Here is a 19,566-nt window from a genome sequence, read left to right as displayed (position 1 = left end):
GGAATATAGTCAATAATATTGTAATGACTATGTATGGTGTCAGTGGGTACTAGATTTATTGGGGGGATTACTTCGTAAATTATAGAAGTGTCTAACCACAATGCTATATACCTGAAACTAATATAATATTGAATATCAGGTGTAATTGAAAATTTTAAAAATTGAAAAAATACATAGTCACCTATTTGAAACAAATGAATATCACACATTACAGGAGACATCCTTTTTATCTTCAGTCTGGGCTAATTTCATAATAATAATAATAATCACTTCCACCTGTTGTGTACCTCGCATGTTTAATATGCCAGAGGTTTAAAGTGCCATATCTCCTTAAAGGCAGTAAGTATTATTATCTCAGATTTACACATGAGAGACCAAGGCTCTGATATGTAATTTGCTCAAGGCCCCATATGTACCATGTTTCCCCAAAAATAAGACCGGGTCTTATATTAATTTTTGCTCCAAAAGATGCATTAGGGCTTATGTTCAGGGGATGTCATCCTGAAAAATCATGCTAGGGCTTATTTTTCTGGTTAGGTCTTATTTTGGGGGAAACACAGTAGGAAGTGGCAGAGCTGAGATTTGAACTAAGGTTATTCTAATACCAAAGCCCTTACAAACAACATTTCTTTTAGGGGAGAGTATATATAAGGGTCAAGAAGGAGAAGCGAGGTCTGGAAGCTGCTGCAGCTGAACATAATTTTTCCCTAGTGGTTTGCTGCCCCTGGTAGAAATTACTTTGGGGGTGTTAAGCTACCACCACAGCAGTGATTAAACTCTACACCTGGGGTCCCCCAACCCAGGTCACCTCCAGACCAATTGAATCAGATTTTCTGGGGGTAGGACCCAGGCTTCTGTTTTTGAAAGCTCACGGGTGATTTCAATATGTAGCCAGCGCTGGAACCTTTGCTCTGAAGTCTTGATTAGAGAACTTGAAGAGCTTTAAGGGGCTTTTTTTATTTCCTGCAAACAAGATTTAGTAAAGTACTGTTAAAGCCTCTTCAACTGGTTTTACAAAACTGGAGTACAAGACTGTTGCTATTTCTTTGGAGCGTACACACACATATACACACACACACATACACACACAATTAGGTAACCCTTATATCTGCTCTTCAAAACCAAAGAAAGTAGAGAATGCTAAGAGGGTGGATGGGGAGATATTACAAGCACCTATCTTTGTGATACTTCATAACTCAGCTCACACAATTTTGAAAGTCCTTTTTGTATAGCTAGAGAGGTCAATTATTGAATTAATCAGAAGAGAGTGATCAGTAGTCATCAGCCAAGCTGACCCGGGCATTGTAGAAAGTCAAACCAGAGGAAGGTAACTGTAAATATCATAAGCCATCACATTTTCTTAAAAAGAGCCTCCATGAACGGTTTCCACTTTTTCATATGGATTATGGTAACTCTGGAAAAAGCAAGGACCCTCCCACATATCATTTTCCCACAGGAATAGGAAGATAACCTTTTACTAACCTCTCACCCACCCTGATTTTAGACCTGTGTTATTGCAGCGTGTGATCTTTGAATGCCATTTGAAAATATAACTGATCCATACTCGATTTCAGTTTGTTCTATGCAGGATTCTCTACAACAGGGGCTGTATCATATGCTGGGGGATTTTCCATGTCCTGGGAGACAGCATTAATAATGTTAAAACTAAGTGCAATTTTCATACTTCTGAGAATGAAAATACAGTCTTACCATAACAAAACAAAACAAAACAAAATCCATTCTATTCGGAAAGCCCCAACAAATGGCAAATCCTGAGTACGCCCCCTTAGGCCAACATGGAGGGAGGTGTCTACTTCAGTTCTGTTTTCAGTAACAGTTCCAATGTTTGCTTACAGCATGACGTGGCTGCACTTCTGAAACCAATATCGGAGAAGATTCAAGAAATCCAAACTTTCAGAGAAAGGAATCGGGGCAGTGCAATGTTTAACCATCTATCGGCTGTCAGTGAAAGCATCCCTGCTCTGGGGTGGATAGCTGTGGTGAGTCCAGATGCAGGGTTGCCCTTGTACCTCGTCACACTTTGGGAGTATTTAAGAGAATCCATAGCTACCTTCAGGCTCCTTTGTCTTTTGTCTGTTACACTGAAGGAAGATTCTGGGCAGGCTGATGGCATCAGCTCTTTCTTACCCTATTCGAAGTTCAGTGCTCTGTGTTCTAAGATGTGGAAAGTGTTTGATCGATCTTTACAGAGCAAAATTTGCCTCTAGCTTTTGAGTAAACATCTCCATTGCTTTTCTTCTTCTTTAGGGCATTTTCTTTCTTATTCTCTCTGTTTTTGTTTTTTTTTCTATGCTTGGGTGATGGTCCCGTTCTCTCAGTCTCCCAAACCCGGTCCTTATGTCAAGGAGATGAATGATGCTGCCACCTTTTACACTAACAGGGTTTTAAAGGACTACAAACACAGGTATGTACCTTCTTTTACCAACCAAAATTTCAGTTGATTGCTTATTAGACATTTGTTCCTAAATTTTAATATAGTTCATTAATGATTTCTTTCAAAGACTCTTAACTAGTTTACAAGTGTTAAACAAAAAATCCTATCTTTGCAGGTAAAGCAAAGTGGAAAGTGAAATCTGTTATCCAGATAATACATGAGTTTTAGAAAGTCTGCCCCAATTCTCTCCTAATTGAATAAACTCTCTCCACTTGAATGCATGTTATCTATTACATATTCGCACAATAATGAGAGAGCTCTGTGATGGTTTGTGATGGACCAGCCCTATATGGTCACAAAACTTTACCATTGTCAAAATAGAATTGGTGGGTGAGCAGAGAGAAGAAAGGAGGAATCAGGAAATGAAGTACGGAAATGAGATGAGACAAACAAGTGAGAAGAGAGAGTGTGTTAAGATGAAATACAATTGCAGTGGACAGAGAGACAGTTATAACAGCCATTCACAGGGCTGTTGGGAGTACAGGTGAGTCTGAATCAAGGGATTCTGCCTGCTAGAAGAACCAGCTTTAAAAAGTCATTGTGTTCTACAGCACAAATAATTGATCCTAGAGAGACTTCAAATGGGATTAGAATTGAAAATGGGACCAAATGGAGAGATGCTAGACATGAATATCCAGGAAAATGTCTCTTAAATTCCTTTCATAGAGTTTAGTCATTCCATGTTAGCAAAACAGGTCTTGTAGCTTTTAAGAAGGGCAGCTTTAGGAGATATCAGCATGCCTCTTTCCTCTTTCACCCTGAAGGAACTTTGGTGAAGACAAGTATACCCAGTAACACACTTCCTGCACCCAGAGGTCTATGGTTGAGGCAACTGTGTCCAATGATACAACTCCAAATGTTGCCATGTTGGATTAGTCTATAGAATTGTGCAATATGAATGAGAAAAAGCATCAGAATTGTAAGACAGCCACTCTTACATAAAAATAACAGTTCAGGAAAGAACAAATGTAAGTTATGAAACCTGGGCATAAAAGTATTGGCATGAACATTCACCCACAGTGACTTCCACACCATAAAAAATCTTCTCTACTTAGTTTTTTTTCAGGATGCACAGACACGCACCTATACATGCCCATTCAGGACACCTTAGGCATCCCATAAGCCTCTACTTTTTTTCATATCACGCTTGAAGGCCATTTTTGTTTTTATCTCAGGTCATCAGCTCCTTTCTCCTCCCAGTCCCTACTCGAGGTTATGTTGGGGCCATAGGTATGAGTGATCCCTTCCATGTGGAAGCATAGCAAGTAGGATTGTGGTTGTCCGCGTTTTTGTACACACACAAGTAGATCCAGTATTTGTCCCTCCATGTCAACTATTGAGTAGAAAACGTACTCCTGGCAGTATCAAGGACAACTCAATTATACTTAATGGACCACCTGAAGACTGTGGAATATGCTGGGAAACGCAGCTACAAGTGCGGATTCATTCACTTCGCTTCCAGAAGTAGTCAGACCAGTCCTAAGCCACCACTTGGCTTCCAGGGGTGGCACCTGACAGAAGCAGAATACCGCACAGCACTCATTTAACACCCATTTATCAGTGCATCACGCCAGCTGTGCCTCACTCTGAGAGCTCAGTGCTGGCTGCAGGACACTGCAGTCTGTGCCACTCATTGCTGCCTGTGGGCAGACAGGCCTGTGGGTAAAGGAGTTGAGTCAGGCTTCTTTGTGGTTTAAACACAAGGACTATGAACAGTGGAGTCCGCATCTGTGCAGCCCTTATGACTGGCTTGACTGGTTGTTTGGCTCTTTTTCAATAAATGAGTAGACTCCGTTAATTATTTTGACTTTATGGAGGTTTGGCTTCTCTGAGTCATAATCATTATAGTCACATGCACTTCCCATAGCTTCTTCCAGGGTAAGTGAAAACTGAGGATGGGTTTGCAGCTCCTGAAGTGTAGTTGGGTCCTGCTCAATGTGTTTTCTCAGAGACCAACTTCAGGCTAAAAGATGCCATATTGTTATTCCTTATTACAAGTTTTGCTAGAAATGTTTTCAAGTAAAAAATCATACTGTGATAGGTAAAAGGAAAATGAATTTGACTACGCATATCTGGACTTCATTGCTTGTTACATTTTTTAATAGGAAGTATATTGAACACACAGACTGCTATTTCTATAATGCCTACAGTCATATGTGTGTATTGTATGAACATATACATATGTACATATGGACATATATGTATTAAATAACTACATATAGAAATATATGTGTAATTCATTTTGAAATGATTTTAGTGCTCTAATAATAGCAGTTATATATGTTCAGGGCTCTATACTGAGACCCTCAGAAAACCTCATAGGATAAGGAAACTGATGTGAGAGATCTATGACCCACACTTAGCCTTTTGGATTTTAACTGGGAAAGTGAGAGAAAGTGATGGTGAGATTTTTCACAAATTTGTTTCATATAATCAGCAAATATAAAAATGTAGAATAAAACCACACTCATGGTTTTATTCCTCTTAAAGAGGTGAATAATTATGACTTCAGTTCTCCCATTTCACTTTTCTTAAATGGCATGACTTAATATAATGGGATTCTAAACTGGTGGTACTTGGAGCTTTTTCAAAGACAACAAAACAAAATATCTCCAGAGAAAAGTAATTATTGACAAGAGTTTTAATAATAAAGATTTCCTTTAGTGATTGTCTTCAGATTAATGACCCAGGTTCATGATTAAAATTTTGTTGACTGATATTTCATTATTTTATTATTTACTACTATTTCATTCAAAGTGAAAAAAATGTGTACAAGTAGGTGAAAATTTTCCAAAGGAAATGCAACTGTTTTTGCCTATCATAAGTTTAATATTTGTTAACAGTTGTTCTCAATCCTATATGTTAATCCTGTTATGAAAGGTAAGCATTTTATTATATCTTGGTTGAGTAAAATTGGGCTAAAAATACTGATAATATGCTGCCTAGCTTGCATAGTCATTATGATTATCAAATAAAGGTAATTTACGTGAATATCCCTTAAGAAGTATTAATGCTATCCATTTCTAGGAAAGCGTTTTTCTTAAAACTTCCTTGCCAGTCTAAAATTCTCTAAAGTGGTTACAACTGAATAATTCAACCAAATCATTAGAAAACAAACCGAAGAACATTTTTTCTTTTTAATACCATTCTCCTTCCTGAAAGCACATTGTTTTTCATTTTGCATCAGAAACAATACAGAAAGAAACGGCCTCCACTCCACCTTCATCTCCCCATGAGAGGTGACATGAGGACACATAGCCCAAATTGGTTTGGTTCTGTGGGGTTCTCCTTTGTGAACCTCTCTGTTCTGCAACTGGTGATCAGGGCATTCAGCATTCTCAGCAGAGACCTGGACCACCTTCCTTGCAAGGTTCTCTTTGGAATTGGTTCACGGTGACTGGACTAGAAAGACGATTGCTCCAGAGTCATATGGAGCCTTAGTTACTGGATTACCATATGCCCCCCACCCCCAATTTTTTTTTAAAGTTTGTTTTAGATCCTAACACCTCTCTTTTTTATAACAAAGCGATTTGCGCCATGTGGATTGGGTGAAGTCATATTTGAACATTTGGAGTGAGCTTCAAGCCTACATCAAGGAACACCACACTACAGGCCTTACCTGGAGCAAAACAGTAAGTACCAAGTCCTCTTCCACCTGGGTAACAAAACACCATAAAAATATTCTTTCCCGGTAGCCTAATAATCTTACACTTTAGAATTTACTTCAAGGAAAGCATAAGATGAAATACACATATAAGTAGAAACCATTTATGAAAATGTCATTTGTCATAGGGAAATGTGGAAACTGCCTACATGACATACAGAAAGAAAATGATTAAGTTGTCAATGGTAAGAACACAATGAAACAATCTACAGCCATTAAAAATAATATAATAATTACATGGGAAATGATTTACTAGTCAGCTAAGTGATAGAGTGCAGAAGTTTGAATATTAAAATGACATATACGAGTACATTAAGAAACTGTGATAAAAATTGAAGGCTATAGGACGTTTTGAAATTATTATTTTAAGAAGACAGAATAATGAATAAAATGTCTTTTTTTAATGTTTTTTATTTCACTTTTGGTGTTTTAAGGTTTGTTGAATATTTTTGAACGCTTAGGCAATTCTAGTACTTTGTGTGATATTCTAGTCCTAGATTTTTCTCAGCCTGTGTCTGTTGCCACTTGAATTCCCACGTGAGACATTGATCTGACCTTTGTCCTCTTCTTCAGCCTTCTCTCCTATCTTCCCTTGTCTTACTTCTACCCAGCACTGCCACACTACTTATGGAATCCTGAACACATGCAATGCTTAGGTCGAACCAAATCCAATTTTGTTGTTGTTTCAAATTTTTCAAATTTCATATGGTTTAGCCTTTATTGCAATGTCCCAAACAAATATCATGCTGCATGATCTGCGTTCCCTGGGAAAAGCACCCCTTCCTCTTGTCAGCTTCATCACTACCTCTTTAAGAAATTTCCATTGATCTCCATCAGCTCACCATCTGGAATGGCCCTCCTCCCTGTCTCCTTCAAAGCGTTAGTATACCTCAGTCATAGCCCTTAGCATATAGAATTATAAATTTTTATGTGCTTTTGGAGCTCTCTCCCTCTACTGGAAACTCATCTCTGTCTTCAGCTCCTAGCACAGTATCTGGTACTCAGTAAATAGTTTGGACTAAATTGTGAATTAGGGGTCTCTTAGAATTTTCCTTGCCCTTTTAAGACTGCATACTTGTTTGGGAAGAGCTTCTTATGGAAAAATCCCTTCCATTAGAAATGAATATTACCTTTCTCTGGTCACAGTAAGCACTGAGAAGATGAACTAGTGTGTTTCATATTTGTGAATTCTGTTCAAGGGTAGAACTCACACTCTCCTGATAGCCTTACTCCAGCACCTAACCCTTGTTCTGAATGTTGATGTCAATACAATTGGCTTAACACCAAGGCAGAGTTTGTGATTTTTCATGGGAGTGTGGGATGTTTGCATTTGTTCCCCAATACTTGTACAAAAGTTAACATTGACCCCTAAAGACTGACTCTTCTTTTTATTTTCTACTTTGCCTATTTTTTCCATAAGTTGAAATGCACAGTGCAAGACACAACAACTAAGTTGATTATTTTCCTTTTGCCTACAATATTATGATTTCTGAGAAGAGAGTTCATAAACATTTGAAGGGGTTTAATACAGAGGGTATGTGTGGATATGGGTGGGTGTTTGTGTAGACTAATTGGAATTATTTTTCATACATTTCCAATGAGATGCTGTTTTGTAATAAATCAATTTGTCATCAAGGAGAATTATCACATGTTCACCATGGAGGTAGATCATCATGAGAGAATAACAAAGTAAGCATCAAAAGTCTTTGGATATATTATTATTTCATGGTAGATAAATGGAAAACAAATGAGAATCCATTTGTGGAAAATAATCATGTCAACAAATGCTAGCCTATTAATTCTCTAATGGTGCCCATGGAAAATGAATAGAAAATTATTTTTAAATGGCTTGAATACTTTTAATGCAATATACAGAGCTGAGTAATTGTGTTTTGAATATAAAAAATTGATTATTAATTATAGAAAAATAAATGTGGTTGTTTTCCTTTGTTCTAGAGTGAATACTTATATTTCCATTATGTTCATTACAAATATATGCCTTTAATAGTGACTTTCAAACTTTTAAGACAATCCATAGTAAGAAGTACATTTTATCCACACATATATCCTACCCACAATACTAAAACAAGTTTCACAAAACAGTATTTTATCTCACCACATGAAATGCATTCAGATGTTTTCTTTTCTATTTTATTTCACTTTTTATAAAATTCTGGCTGAGACCCACGAAATTGATTTCACAAGCCACTAATGGGTCACATCCCACATTTTGAAAAACATGTTATAAGAAATAAATGTTATAGTTATACAAAACATAAATGACCCTTAGAGCATGCATTGGGCAGCATTGCCATAATAATAATGACAGCTATTATTTATTGAGCACATGTCATGCTGTGGAAAAATTCTATTCAAAATGATAAGCATTATAAAGCAGAGCATCTACTTCACTGCTTAATGAAAAAGTAGTATGATCACGTTTTGGTCAGATATTAAAAGTGAGGAATGAGTATTGTAAGAAAATGTTGGTTCAGAGATAACGTCATATGTACAGAATCTTTTGACAAGCTTTAAAACATATGAATAGAAACATATTTCCTGATATTTTTGTCCTCTTTTAAGAGTTGGGGTAAAAAAAAACTATTTAAAAGTATATTATAAAAATTGTAGTTTTAATTTTAAATCTAAATTTCTATTTAAAGTATAAAAAACTATTTAAAAGATTCCAAAACAATCCACAGCATAAATCAAACTAATTTCTCCTTACTTACTATGGTTGGTTGACAAGCCAGCAAAATGAATGATAAACAATTATAGCTAGAATCACAGCATTCTTGCAAAGAAAAGGAAAAGGACTCTTAGAATTATCTGATTAAATGGAATTTGGGAAGGAAAAAAAAAGAAAATAATTTCATTTATTTGCTCACTGATCACAACGATGTAAAAAGTATGTATGTATAAAATGATAAGGATCCTAAAAGAATGTAGAAAGATGTGGTGTTTGTGTTCTTTGATACCACAATATTCAGAAGTTTTAAGAATCACATTCCATCTTAATGGACAGTCCATGCAATACTCTACATGCACCACAAAAAACTTGTGGCAACCTAACATACTATTCTACAGGAAATTGTATTCAAAATGGTAATCACTCTAAGAACATCTACTTCATCTCTTTAATGGCAGACTGGTACTATAAAGTTTTGGCCAGATGTAAAAAATGAGGAATGATTATGGTAAGAAAATGTTAGTTCAGAAGTAACATCATAGGTACAGAATCGTTTGATAAGCTTTAAGACATATTCATAGAAACGTATTTTCTAATGTTTTTGTCCTCTTCTTCTAAGATTTGAGATTTTGAGGTTATAAAAAAAACTATTACAAAATATTCTTTTTAAAATTATAGTTGTTAATATAAAAATCTACATTTCACTTATTTTAAGTAACATTTTCTTTTTTCAAATTGGATTTTGAGATTTGCGCTCTATGGGGTTTTTAGTGACCAATTGCATGTTGCTGGAGACTCTGAGTTCCCAAGGGTACATCGCTCTAGGAAAGAATCATTCCCCCTGAGTTAGCACTTGGAACTGTATTTGACTACTCCCACCTCCTAACCTTTGCGTTCAGACTGCAGCTGTGTTAGACAACTGTTGCTCCCTTTAGTTGTCACAGCGAAATGTAAAACTTTCAGGCTAGCGATATTTCAGGACAGTGATTGGTGAGAAGGTGTGTGTGTGTGTGTGTGTGTGTGTGTGTGCTGGCATGGAGATGGGGGTGTGTGTTTGGGGGAAGCAGCTGTGGAGTAATCTGTCTGGAATTTCTTGTTACATTTACTGTGGCCAATGGAATCGTCTCATTCCAGTCAGTTTTTCTTCAATATGACCATGGACTAAAGGACTAAAGGACTACCAGAAACTTCTTGTAGTTTTGAGTTAGTTTAATTATTGGGAATGCTTTTCCATGTTAATTTACATAGTTTTCTCAGCATTAGGTCTCAAATGTACTTTGTAGAATAAATTGGTCTTTTGGCAGGAACCCAACAGAGACACTGTTATTTATTATCCCTTGCAGTTTGTCAGATTTATAATATTCATTGGTAGTTCCTGCAAATCAGATAACTAAAGCTAAAAGACTAAGGCCTAATTTTTACACTTATAATTATTGACATAAAATGATTTTTTTCTATGAATGGTCTAGATCAACATTCCAACTATTAATCTGTTCTGTGTGGATCTGACCAGGAAAGGGTCATGAAAAGAATTTCATAAATAAGATAAAATGTGGTTGTTTTCTTAACTTACGGGTATTAAACTCATTGACAGATTCTTGTTCCTTCATGTGTCTTTCTGCATTGCTTTAGCTTTGGAAACAACCAGGGTATAATTATTTGTAGAGTAGAATACAAATGCATATCAATGAATGTATATAGTGTCTTTTGTAACAATGATGTAATTCTTTCTGTTAATAATGGGGATTTTAAAAATCTATCGTATGTGCCAATTGTCTTCTATCCTAATCTCCCCCGAACCTTCAGAAATTGCAAATAGTTAGAAATGGTTACAGTTATAGACAAGGTGGGGTTTTATTTTTCTCCAAACAAGACACTTTAGATCACTCCTTTTCCTCCAAGTAGACATTTCTTTTCAGGCTATTTCTCAATGTAAAGGCCAAATGTCCATTAACAAGGCAAACATTTAAGTTTGCTTGTGATTAAATTAAAATGCAGCCAAAGGGTATTCTGACTTATTATAAGTAATGTAGACACTGTAGCGTGTCATTAAACATGTATGCCTTGAAATTTTCAAATCTTCTGACCTCTCTGGCTTCCTCTTGATTTAACAACCAAAAACTCAAATATTTGACATCTAAATTTTCATTTACAACTTAAAACAGAATTATTTTATGTATTTTTAAAGAAAAAATTTAATAATCATTTTTCCTATTTTTTGACAGAGTATACAAACATTTATTTCAGAAAAAGTCCAAGGTACATGTGATACAAGCTTTTTACACACAATAGTTTAAACTTGTCCCAAGCCTATGCCTTAGATTTATTGAAGTGAACGGATAAAGCCTCGGATGGTGTGTCAGCTGATCTCCTGTATGGCTAGAGAGAGTGGCACTCATCAGTCTACCTGACCACAGCTGCATTCAGTCTGCTTAATTGCACTCGGGTTTTTAGCTCCCTTTAGGGGCTTTGGGTGGCCAATTTCTTTTGTTCTCCTATGTAAGAGATCCAGGCTGCTCAGAGGGAGTTAGTTAGTGTCATTGACTAACAGATGAGCTCCAAATACACAGATAATGGAGTTAAGTTGGACATGGCTGTGAGTTCATCTTGAAGAGACTACGTAATTAAACAATGCTTAAACACCTACTATGCCCCAGATTCAGGGCAAGGTGCTGAGAATACAATGATGGATATATAACAGAGTAGACATAGTTTCTGTTCACTAAAACTCACATTTTACCTGAAGACAATATAACAATACAACATGACAGAATAGGGCAAGTAGTATGCTACAGGTAAACCCAAAGCATAAGGAGTAGTATAGACCATGAAAGCATGGCGGGACACCCAGTCCTGTAGTGCAGTGTGGCTCTTGGGCCTGCAGCAATCTGGAAACTTGTTAGAAACGCAGAATCTCAGGCCCCACCCCCGACCACCTGAATCGAATCCTGCATTTTAACAAGATTTCCCTAGGTGATTTATATGCATTTTAAAGCTTGAAAAGCACTGCTCTAGTGTATTCAAGTTGGACCAAAGGAATCCAACTTGAGGGAGACTCAATGGAGATCATTCATTTTCACTCATTCATTTATTTAATAATTCATTTATTTAGTAACTATTTATTGCGACCCACCATGTATAGAGCACATACCAGGTATTATATGTATGCTATAGTTTCTGCAATCAAGTAGAAAGTTTTAATTATGATACAAAAATAAATAGCAATACAAGGCTATGTTGGAAATAAACCTTGCTAATTAGACTCCTGGGTGGGCAAGGGCAGCAAAGGGGCTGACATTTCATTTGGGTCTTGAAAGATGAGTAGGAGTTCCCTGGGCAGACAGTAAAGGAAAGGGCAATTCTTAGCAGAGAATTCAGCACGTGTACAAAGGACATGAACAGAGTATTTTGAGAGAAAAGCTGGTAGTTTTCCAGAGCTGAATGTGGCAAGAGGTGAGACCAGAAAGGCAAATTGAGGCCAGATGGTGAAATCCTTATTTGTTATCTTAAGAAGATTGGTCTGTATGTGGTGTGCAGGGAGTTTTTTTCCTTCTCCATAGATTTTTGAGCAGAAAGTTGCACACTATAAATAATGATTAGGAGTTGTGTGAGACAGATGGAAAATGGAAGAGATTAGAAGTCCTCGTATATGTTAGGAGACTTGAGGATGGTTAGGGGTGGGGTAATTTGTATGTGACCTAGAGTGTAACAAAGGCAATACAAAAAAAAGAGATGATGTGGACACTGAGTTGGATGATAAAGGGAAGAGACACAAAAAGAGAGGGAGAGAGATAGCAAATCTAAACCCTCAGTTTCCAATCCAGAAGTCTGGGGTAATAATAGTAACATCAATAAAAATAAGGAAATCAATAGTAAGGGTTAGTAAAGGAGCAAGAAAAATATTCATGTGAGCTTTTGCCATGTTGTGTTTAGTTGAGACGTCCATTGAGGTGGAAAGGTGTGGCAGGCAGGTGAAATGCAGGTCTGAAATTCATTGAAGGAAGGAGGGGAAACCTAGAGATGATAGTTAAACAGACAAGAATATAGAAAAAAAGAATACAATGGACAATAAAACCTTGGGGGACACCATTATTTAGAAGATTGTGTAAATCAGTCAAGTAGACAAATAAAAGAACTAGAGTCGAGAGTCTCAAAGCTGTAAGAAAGATAGACTAGCTACCACTATCAACTATGACAATTGTTGAGTAAGGATTGGGAAAAGGCTGCCATCATCTATTTTATTAGTGACCTTTAGGAAGCGGTTTCTGGAGAATTGGAGGTAGATGCACGTTTATAGAATTAAAGAGTAAGAAGGTTTTGTATAATGATTTCTTGATTATTTATTGACCAGTTGTCTGATTTGATAGATTACTGCTTACAGCTTCAATTTTTGCCTTTTCAAGATTGAGGATTATTTGTGGATTTTATTTTTACCTGCACTATATCTCCAGTAGAATAACTATAGGTCAAACATAAATATCTACAGAAAAGTATTCTAGAGGAGATGCAAAATGTCAGTGTAGATAAACACTATGCCTGCTTCCTTCCATGAGTACATTAAAATTACAACTAAATTATAGAACAATCAACCTGAAGAACCATCTGAGGTCTAGGTGATCAGAAGTTTTATAATTAAGGCTATAAAGAAGAAGCCACGTAGAGACTGGTAGGAGGGGCAGAGACACAAACTAGCCCCAAACTTCCATGTGGCAGTTGAGAACTAGGAGGGTTATCTCAGCCACAGAAATTCCCCCCAGAGGAGCAAGAGACCCCAGCCCCTCACTAGCCTCCCCAGCCCAGAGTACTAGTGCTGGGAATAAGAGCCCCCACAACATCTGGTTGTGAAAAACAATGAGGATTCTGACCATCTGTGTGGGACAGAAGGCTACAGGAAACCCAGGCATCCTCTTAAAGGGCCTGCACACAAACTCACTCACTTGCAGGCACTCACCTTGGGCTCCAGCAGAGGAACCATAACTCAGGTATGGTCAGAGGCATGTGGGGGAACAGAATGAAGTGTGTGGCCTTGGGGTGAAGGCCGGAGGACTTCAATTTCCCTGTGGGAGGTCCTTCTCCCATGTAGCTGGCAGGCAGGTATCATCTTTAATGTGTTGAGCCCTCCCCCTATGCTTACGGTCAAATCTGAATCTGATTTGTCTGGTGAGCTCTGCTGCTTGGCGCTGCTGACTCACTGAGACCTCACCCCACCCAACTTGCCCAACTCCAGCAGCACTTTCTCAGCCAAAAGCAAGCCATACCCACATTGTACTCTTTCTTGAAAAACTATTGGACACATGTTTTATTAAAGAGACCACTTCACAGATTGTGTAGATGTCTGACCACTGCTCTGTACACCTGAAAATGAAGCTGAATAATATTGAATGTCAATTGTAATTATACACATATATATATATATATATATATATATATATATATATATATATATATTCCTCCACACACACAGGATGTGGAGAACAACATAGGGAATAGAGTCAATGAAATTGTAACAGCTACATACGATATCAGAGTGGTAGTAGATTGAGGGAGGGAGGTTATCACTTTGTGTGGGGTGTAAATGTCTAGCTACTACATTGTTTTGTACACCTGAAACTAATAAAAAAGAAAAAGTAAAAAAAAAAAAAATAAAAGTAGGGAAAGAAAAAAGCTATTGGAGTCCCCAGGACCCAGGCGGACAACAGCTGGCCTTGATGTGCTCTGGAACTTTTGCTGAGTAGCTCCAGGCTCAGTACTGGCACCAAACCAGAGTCTACATGAACCTAGTAACCACAACTCTTCCCACTCTTGTGAGTCCCTGAGACCCTGCCTCCCTCAACTCATGTACCACACAAGATTTTATCAGGGGCTGAACCTTAAAAGAGTGGCAGGTGGCAGGAGGCTTTGGTGTGTTCTGGCTTTTTGAAGAGCTACCCCAGGCCCGGAACTGGTGGCAGACATCCTTGATTCGCAGCAGGCCTCTCCCACCCACCTCCAGGGTTAGCACAGGCAACAAACAACTGCAGATCGTTTTATTGCTCCTACCAGGTAGTCCCCAGCTGGTCACAGGCAGTGGGCGACCTGGGCCTACACCAAAACCCCTCCCAAGAGGCCCCAGAACCAACACACCTGGAACTTGGCTTCAGACCACAGCAGAACACCACCCAATTAGGCCCCAAAGTGGCACACACAAAGGGTGGTCTCAACAGTCAGCAGAACCTGCTGGGGTGAATTCCACTCAGTGGGGTAACCACACCTCACCATGCACAGCAGCCCATAGACTGTGGACGTGGCCAAACCCCACAACCAGTCAGACTGCAGGTATATGCTACCCACTGACATGCCAGTAGTAATCAAGGTTTAACTAAAACAAGAGAGCACACAACCCACAAAAGTGACACACCTGGAGCACCTGGAGCAGTTGACCATGGAGACTGTGTCCCACAGGGTGCCTACTACATAGGCTACCTGGCCAAAACTGGGAGACATAGCAGATCTACCTAATACATAGACACAAACAAGCAACCAAAATGAGGAAACAAAGAAATGCATCCCAAATGAAAGAACAGGAGAAAACTCCAGTAAAAGAACCAAACAAAATGGAGGCAAGCAACCTACCAGATACAAAGTTGAAAACAATGGTTATATGGATGCTCAAGGAATTCAGTGAGGACTTCAACAAAGAGATAGCAAGCATATAAAAGGGATGTAGAAACAATAAAAAAGAACCAGTCAGAAGTAAAGAATACAGTAACTGAAATGAGGAATGCACTAGAAGGAATCAACAGCAGACTAGATGAAGCAGAGGACTGAAAAAGCAATTTAGATGACAACGTAGCAGAAAACACCCAATCAGAACAACAAAAAGAAAAAAGAATCCAAAAAAATGAGGATAGTTTAAGAGACCTCTGGGACAAAATCAAGCATAACAACACTTCACATCATAGGGGTACCAGAAGGAAAAGAGAGAAAGCAAGGGATTGAGAACTTATTTAAAGAAATAATGACTGAAAACTTTTTTAACCTAGACATACAAGTCCAGGTAGCACAGAGAGTCCCAAACAAGATGAAGGCAAACAGGCCCACACCAAGACACATTATAATTAGAATCGCAAAGGTTAAAGACAAAGAGAAAATCCTAAAAGTAGCAAGAGAAAAGCAACTAGTAACTTATAAGGGAGCTCCCAGAAGATCGTCAGCTGATTTCTCAACAGAAACTATGCAGGCCAGAAGAGATTGGCACAAAATATTCAACATGATGAAAAGCAAGGACCTAGAACCAAGATTACTCAGCAAAGCTATGATTTAGCATCGAAGGACAGATAAAGAGCTTCCAAGACAAAAAAAAAAAAAAAAAAAACTAAAGAAGTTCATCATCACCAAACCAGTATTACAAGGAATGTTAGAGGGACTACTTTAAGATGGAAAAGAAAAAAAAAAAAAAGATCAAAATTATGAATAATAAAATGACAATAGCTACATATCTATCAACAATTACTTTAAGTGTAAATGGATTAAATGCTCCATTCAAAAGACATAGGAGGGCTGAATGGATAAGAAAACAAGACTCTTACATATGTTGCCTAAAAGAGACTCACTTCAGATTGAGAGACACACACACAGACAGAAAGTAAAGGAATGGAAAAAGATATTTCAAGAAAATGGAAATGAGAAAACAACAACAATAACAAAAAATTTGAGGTAGCAATACTTATACCACACGAAATAGACTTTTAAACAAAGACTATAATAAGAGACAAAGAAGGACCATGTAATCCCACTTCTGGGGATTTATCTGAAGAAAACCAAACACTACTTTGAGAGGCTATGTGCATCTATATGTTCGTTGCAGCATTGTTTACAATGGCCAAGATGTGGAGGCAGCCTGGGTGTGTGTCGATGGAAGAATGGATAAAGAAGAGGTGGTACATATATACAATGGAATATTGCTTGGCCAGGGAAGGGACTGGGTTCTTGCCATCTGCGGCAGCATGGATAGACATGGAGGGTATTGTGCCGAGTGAAGTATGTCAGATAGAGAAGGACAGATGTAATGTGATTTCATTTTTATGTGGAATCTAAAGAGCAAAATAAACAAAGAAAACAGAAACAAACTCATAGATATAGAGAACATATTGATGGTTGCCAAATGCAAGGGGGTTTGAGGTGAGTAAAAAGAGGAAGGAATTAAGTATAAATTGGTTGTTACACAGTAGTCATGGGGATGTAGGGTATAGCATAAGGTATATAGTCAATAAAATTGTAATAACTATGGTGTCAGATGGGTAGTAGATTTGTTGGGGTGAGCGATTAAAAAGGTGAAGGGATTAGGAAGTACAAACTGGTAGTTACAAAATACTCATGAGGATGTAAAGTAAAACGTAGGGAATATAGTCAGTAATATGGTGATAACTATGCATAGTGCCAGGTGAGTACTAGACTAGTCAGGGGGATCACTTCTTAAATTATATAAATATCTAACCACAATGCTATACACCTGAAATTAATGTAAAATAGTATTGAATGTCAACCGTAACTGAAAAATTTTAAAAGGGAGGAAAAGGTGAAGGGGAATAAGTGGTCCAAATTTCCAGGCATAAAATAAGTTATGGGGGTGTAATGTCCAATGTAGAGAATAGTCAATAATATTGTGATAGCTTGGTACAGTGTCAGATGGTTGCTGAACTTATCATGGTGATCATTTCTTTAGGTATATAAATGTTGAATAAGTATGGTGTACCCCTGAAACTAATATAATGTTGTATATTAGCTATTCTTTAATAAAAATCTTTAGATAAATAAATAAATATTACAATTTTATACACAATAGTTTAAAGTTAGTTGTTCTGTGAAGCTCTAAGTAAGCATTTATACTTAGAACTATTTTTATTATCTCATAAATACCTTTGAGCTTTATTTTTACTTGATAAGAATACATAAATGTTTTTAGAGTATTTACATCTCTCTCCCTAAATCAAAACAGTAGTTGCTTTTAAAACTGCCTACTTTAACGATCAAGATTATTTCATTTACTAGAACATTTTCATAACAAGAACTCGAACTCTCTAACCCGAGCTAGGGCCAGCAAGTTAATATACATCCCTAATTTATTTAAACCATCACCTTGGGAATATTTAAAGTGGGCTTATTTAAAATTATTTAATGTGTAATGTTGAAGGTATTGCTGTACTTGGGGGTATCCTGTTGCCCGCTCTCTTCTCCAGCCCCTGTTAGGAAAATCAGGACGTTTGATGTAAGGGTGCAGGCAAAGCTGGGGTGCCTAGAGAGGAAGAGACTTTACTGAGTAAACTCACTGTCAGTCCCAGCTCAGAGTGGAGCCACATTGGGCACCCCAGGTTCTCATTCACGCTGAGGTACCATGCCACAGGGTCCAGCCTCCGAGCCTGCATTCCTCCGGAACACTCACACTTCCTGAGACGGGCCTCCCAGTCATCGCATTCATAGCTGACTAGTGTCATCCATCTCCCTGTCCCTCTCCAGTGAGAAAAGACAGTGACACGTAAAGCCTTTGGCTCACCCCTTTTAGGATACTAAGTGGTAGCAAATCTTCCTTCTTTAGAAGCGAGTTTTATCTTTTCAAATGGCCAAAAACAATTGAGACCCTCTTTGAAGAGGAATTGATTAAAATAATATTCTTTTCAGTCAAAAGGAGTGAGTACAAAGGCATGAGTGATTGTTTGGTATGTATGTTTTTGTAAAGCGATCTAAAAGCAATCCTAAAAGACAGTTTAGAGTAGTAGCCATTTTATTAAGCCAGTGAGTCACATCAGAAGGTAATGCTTTGAAAAACAACACTGATGTGGATCTGTAAATTCTTGTGTGATTACTAACAGTTCAGTTGCATTTATTTGTTGTAATGACAACACACATGTCCCCTGTTTTGGGGAATCCCCTTCTCTTGCTTCCTTGTTTCAAATCCAATCCATCCATTCTTCAAAGTCTATTTCAAATGGTTTGTTCCCCAAGGCCCTCTGACCTGCTCTGCTTATCACCATGTCCTTCTCCAAGCTGGAAGTTCTCCTTTCCCGCCACAGAACCTCTGTAACATTTCTTAAAAATCTGTATTCCTCTGATGATACTTAGCACTTTCTACCTTATAAAGCAGGTACTTACTTACTTCAGCACCTACCATGTTTCAGGCACTGGACTACATTAGAGGTGATGTTAAAATGAGTCATGAATAGCTCTTCAGAGCTCAGGCTCAGGAAATGACCAAACCTGAATTCACAGACAAATAATTACAATATAATGTGAGGAATCATCACAAGGGTGTTTCGAACCGGTCCTTGTAATAGAGAAATAGGAAATTAACAGGAAATTTCCTCTTAGGAAAGTTCAAGAAAACCTATGACAGAAGAATACTTTGAGCTGAGCCTTGAAGGATGTGTAAGTGTTTTCCAGTTAGTAAAGTGGGGAAGAGCCTTCCATCCAAACAAAGTCACAGCCTGAGCTAAGACACGAAGACCAAGAGGCAAGTGCTTGTTGTCTGAGAACGCAGAAGTGTCTTCTCTCCTGCAAGGCTATGTGCTCACTGAAAGGAGGGTCCTGTGCCCGTTCCACCTGGGGTGTGCAGCAGTGCCTGATACAGGACCCAAACACATGTGCTATATGGAACACTTTAATTTGTAATCACATTTCTTCACAATGAAATTTTCATAGTGTGATTCCATTAATTACAGGTTGTGTCCATTGTTCAAGAGCCACATAAATAATATTTCTTTATTCCTTGTTTCAATGATAGTA

The 19,566-nt window shown here is 37.8% G+C and overlaps 1 protein-coding gene across 1 annotated transcript in view; it reads left to right on the top strand.

Annotated features, from left to right (window-relative positions):
- CAP2 (cyclase associated actin cytoskeleton regulatory protein 2) overlaps positions 1 to 19,566 on the top strand; it is a 142,421-nt gene that overhangs the window by 89,995 nt on the left and 32,860 nt on the right. Inside the window, exons 5-7 of the mRNA XM_019743010.2 lie at positions 1,857 to 2,000; positions 2,340 to 2,425; positions 5,982 to 6,087. Of these exons, the coding sequence (XP_019598569.1) occupies positions 1,857 to 2,000; positions 2,340 to 2,425; positions 5,982 to 6,087 (336 nt within the window). The remainder of the gene's footprint in view (positions 1 to 1,856; positions 2,001 to 2,339; positions 2,426 to 5,981; positions 6,088 to 19,566) is intronic.

The sequence above is a fragment of the Rhinolophus sinicus genome, linkage group LG06, assembly GCF_036562045.2.
Source record: "Rhinolophus sinicus isolate RSC01 linkage group LG06, ASM3656204v1, whole genome shotgun sequence".
In the NCBI taxonomy this organism is placed as follows: Eukaryota; Metazoa; Chordata; class Mammalia; order Chiroptera; family Rhinolophidae; genus Rhinolophus; species Rhinolophus sinicus.
Note: the sequence above shows the minus strand (reverse complement) of the source record. Positions and strands in the feature narration are given on the sequence as shown.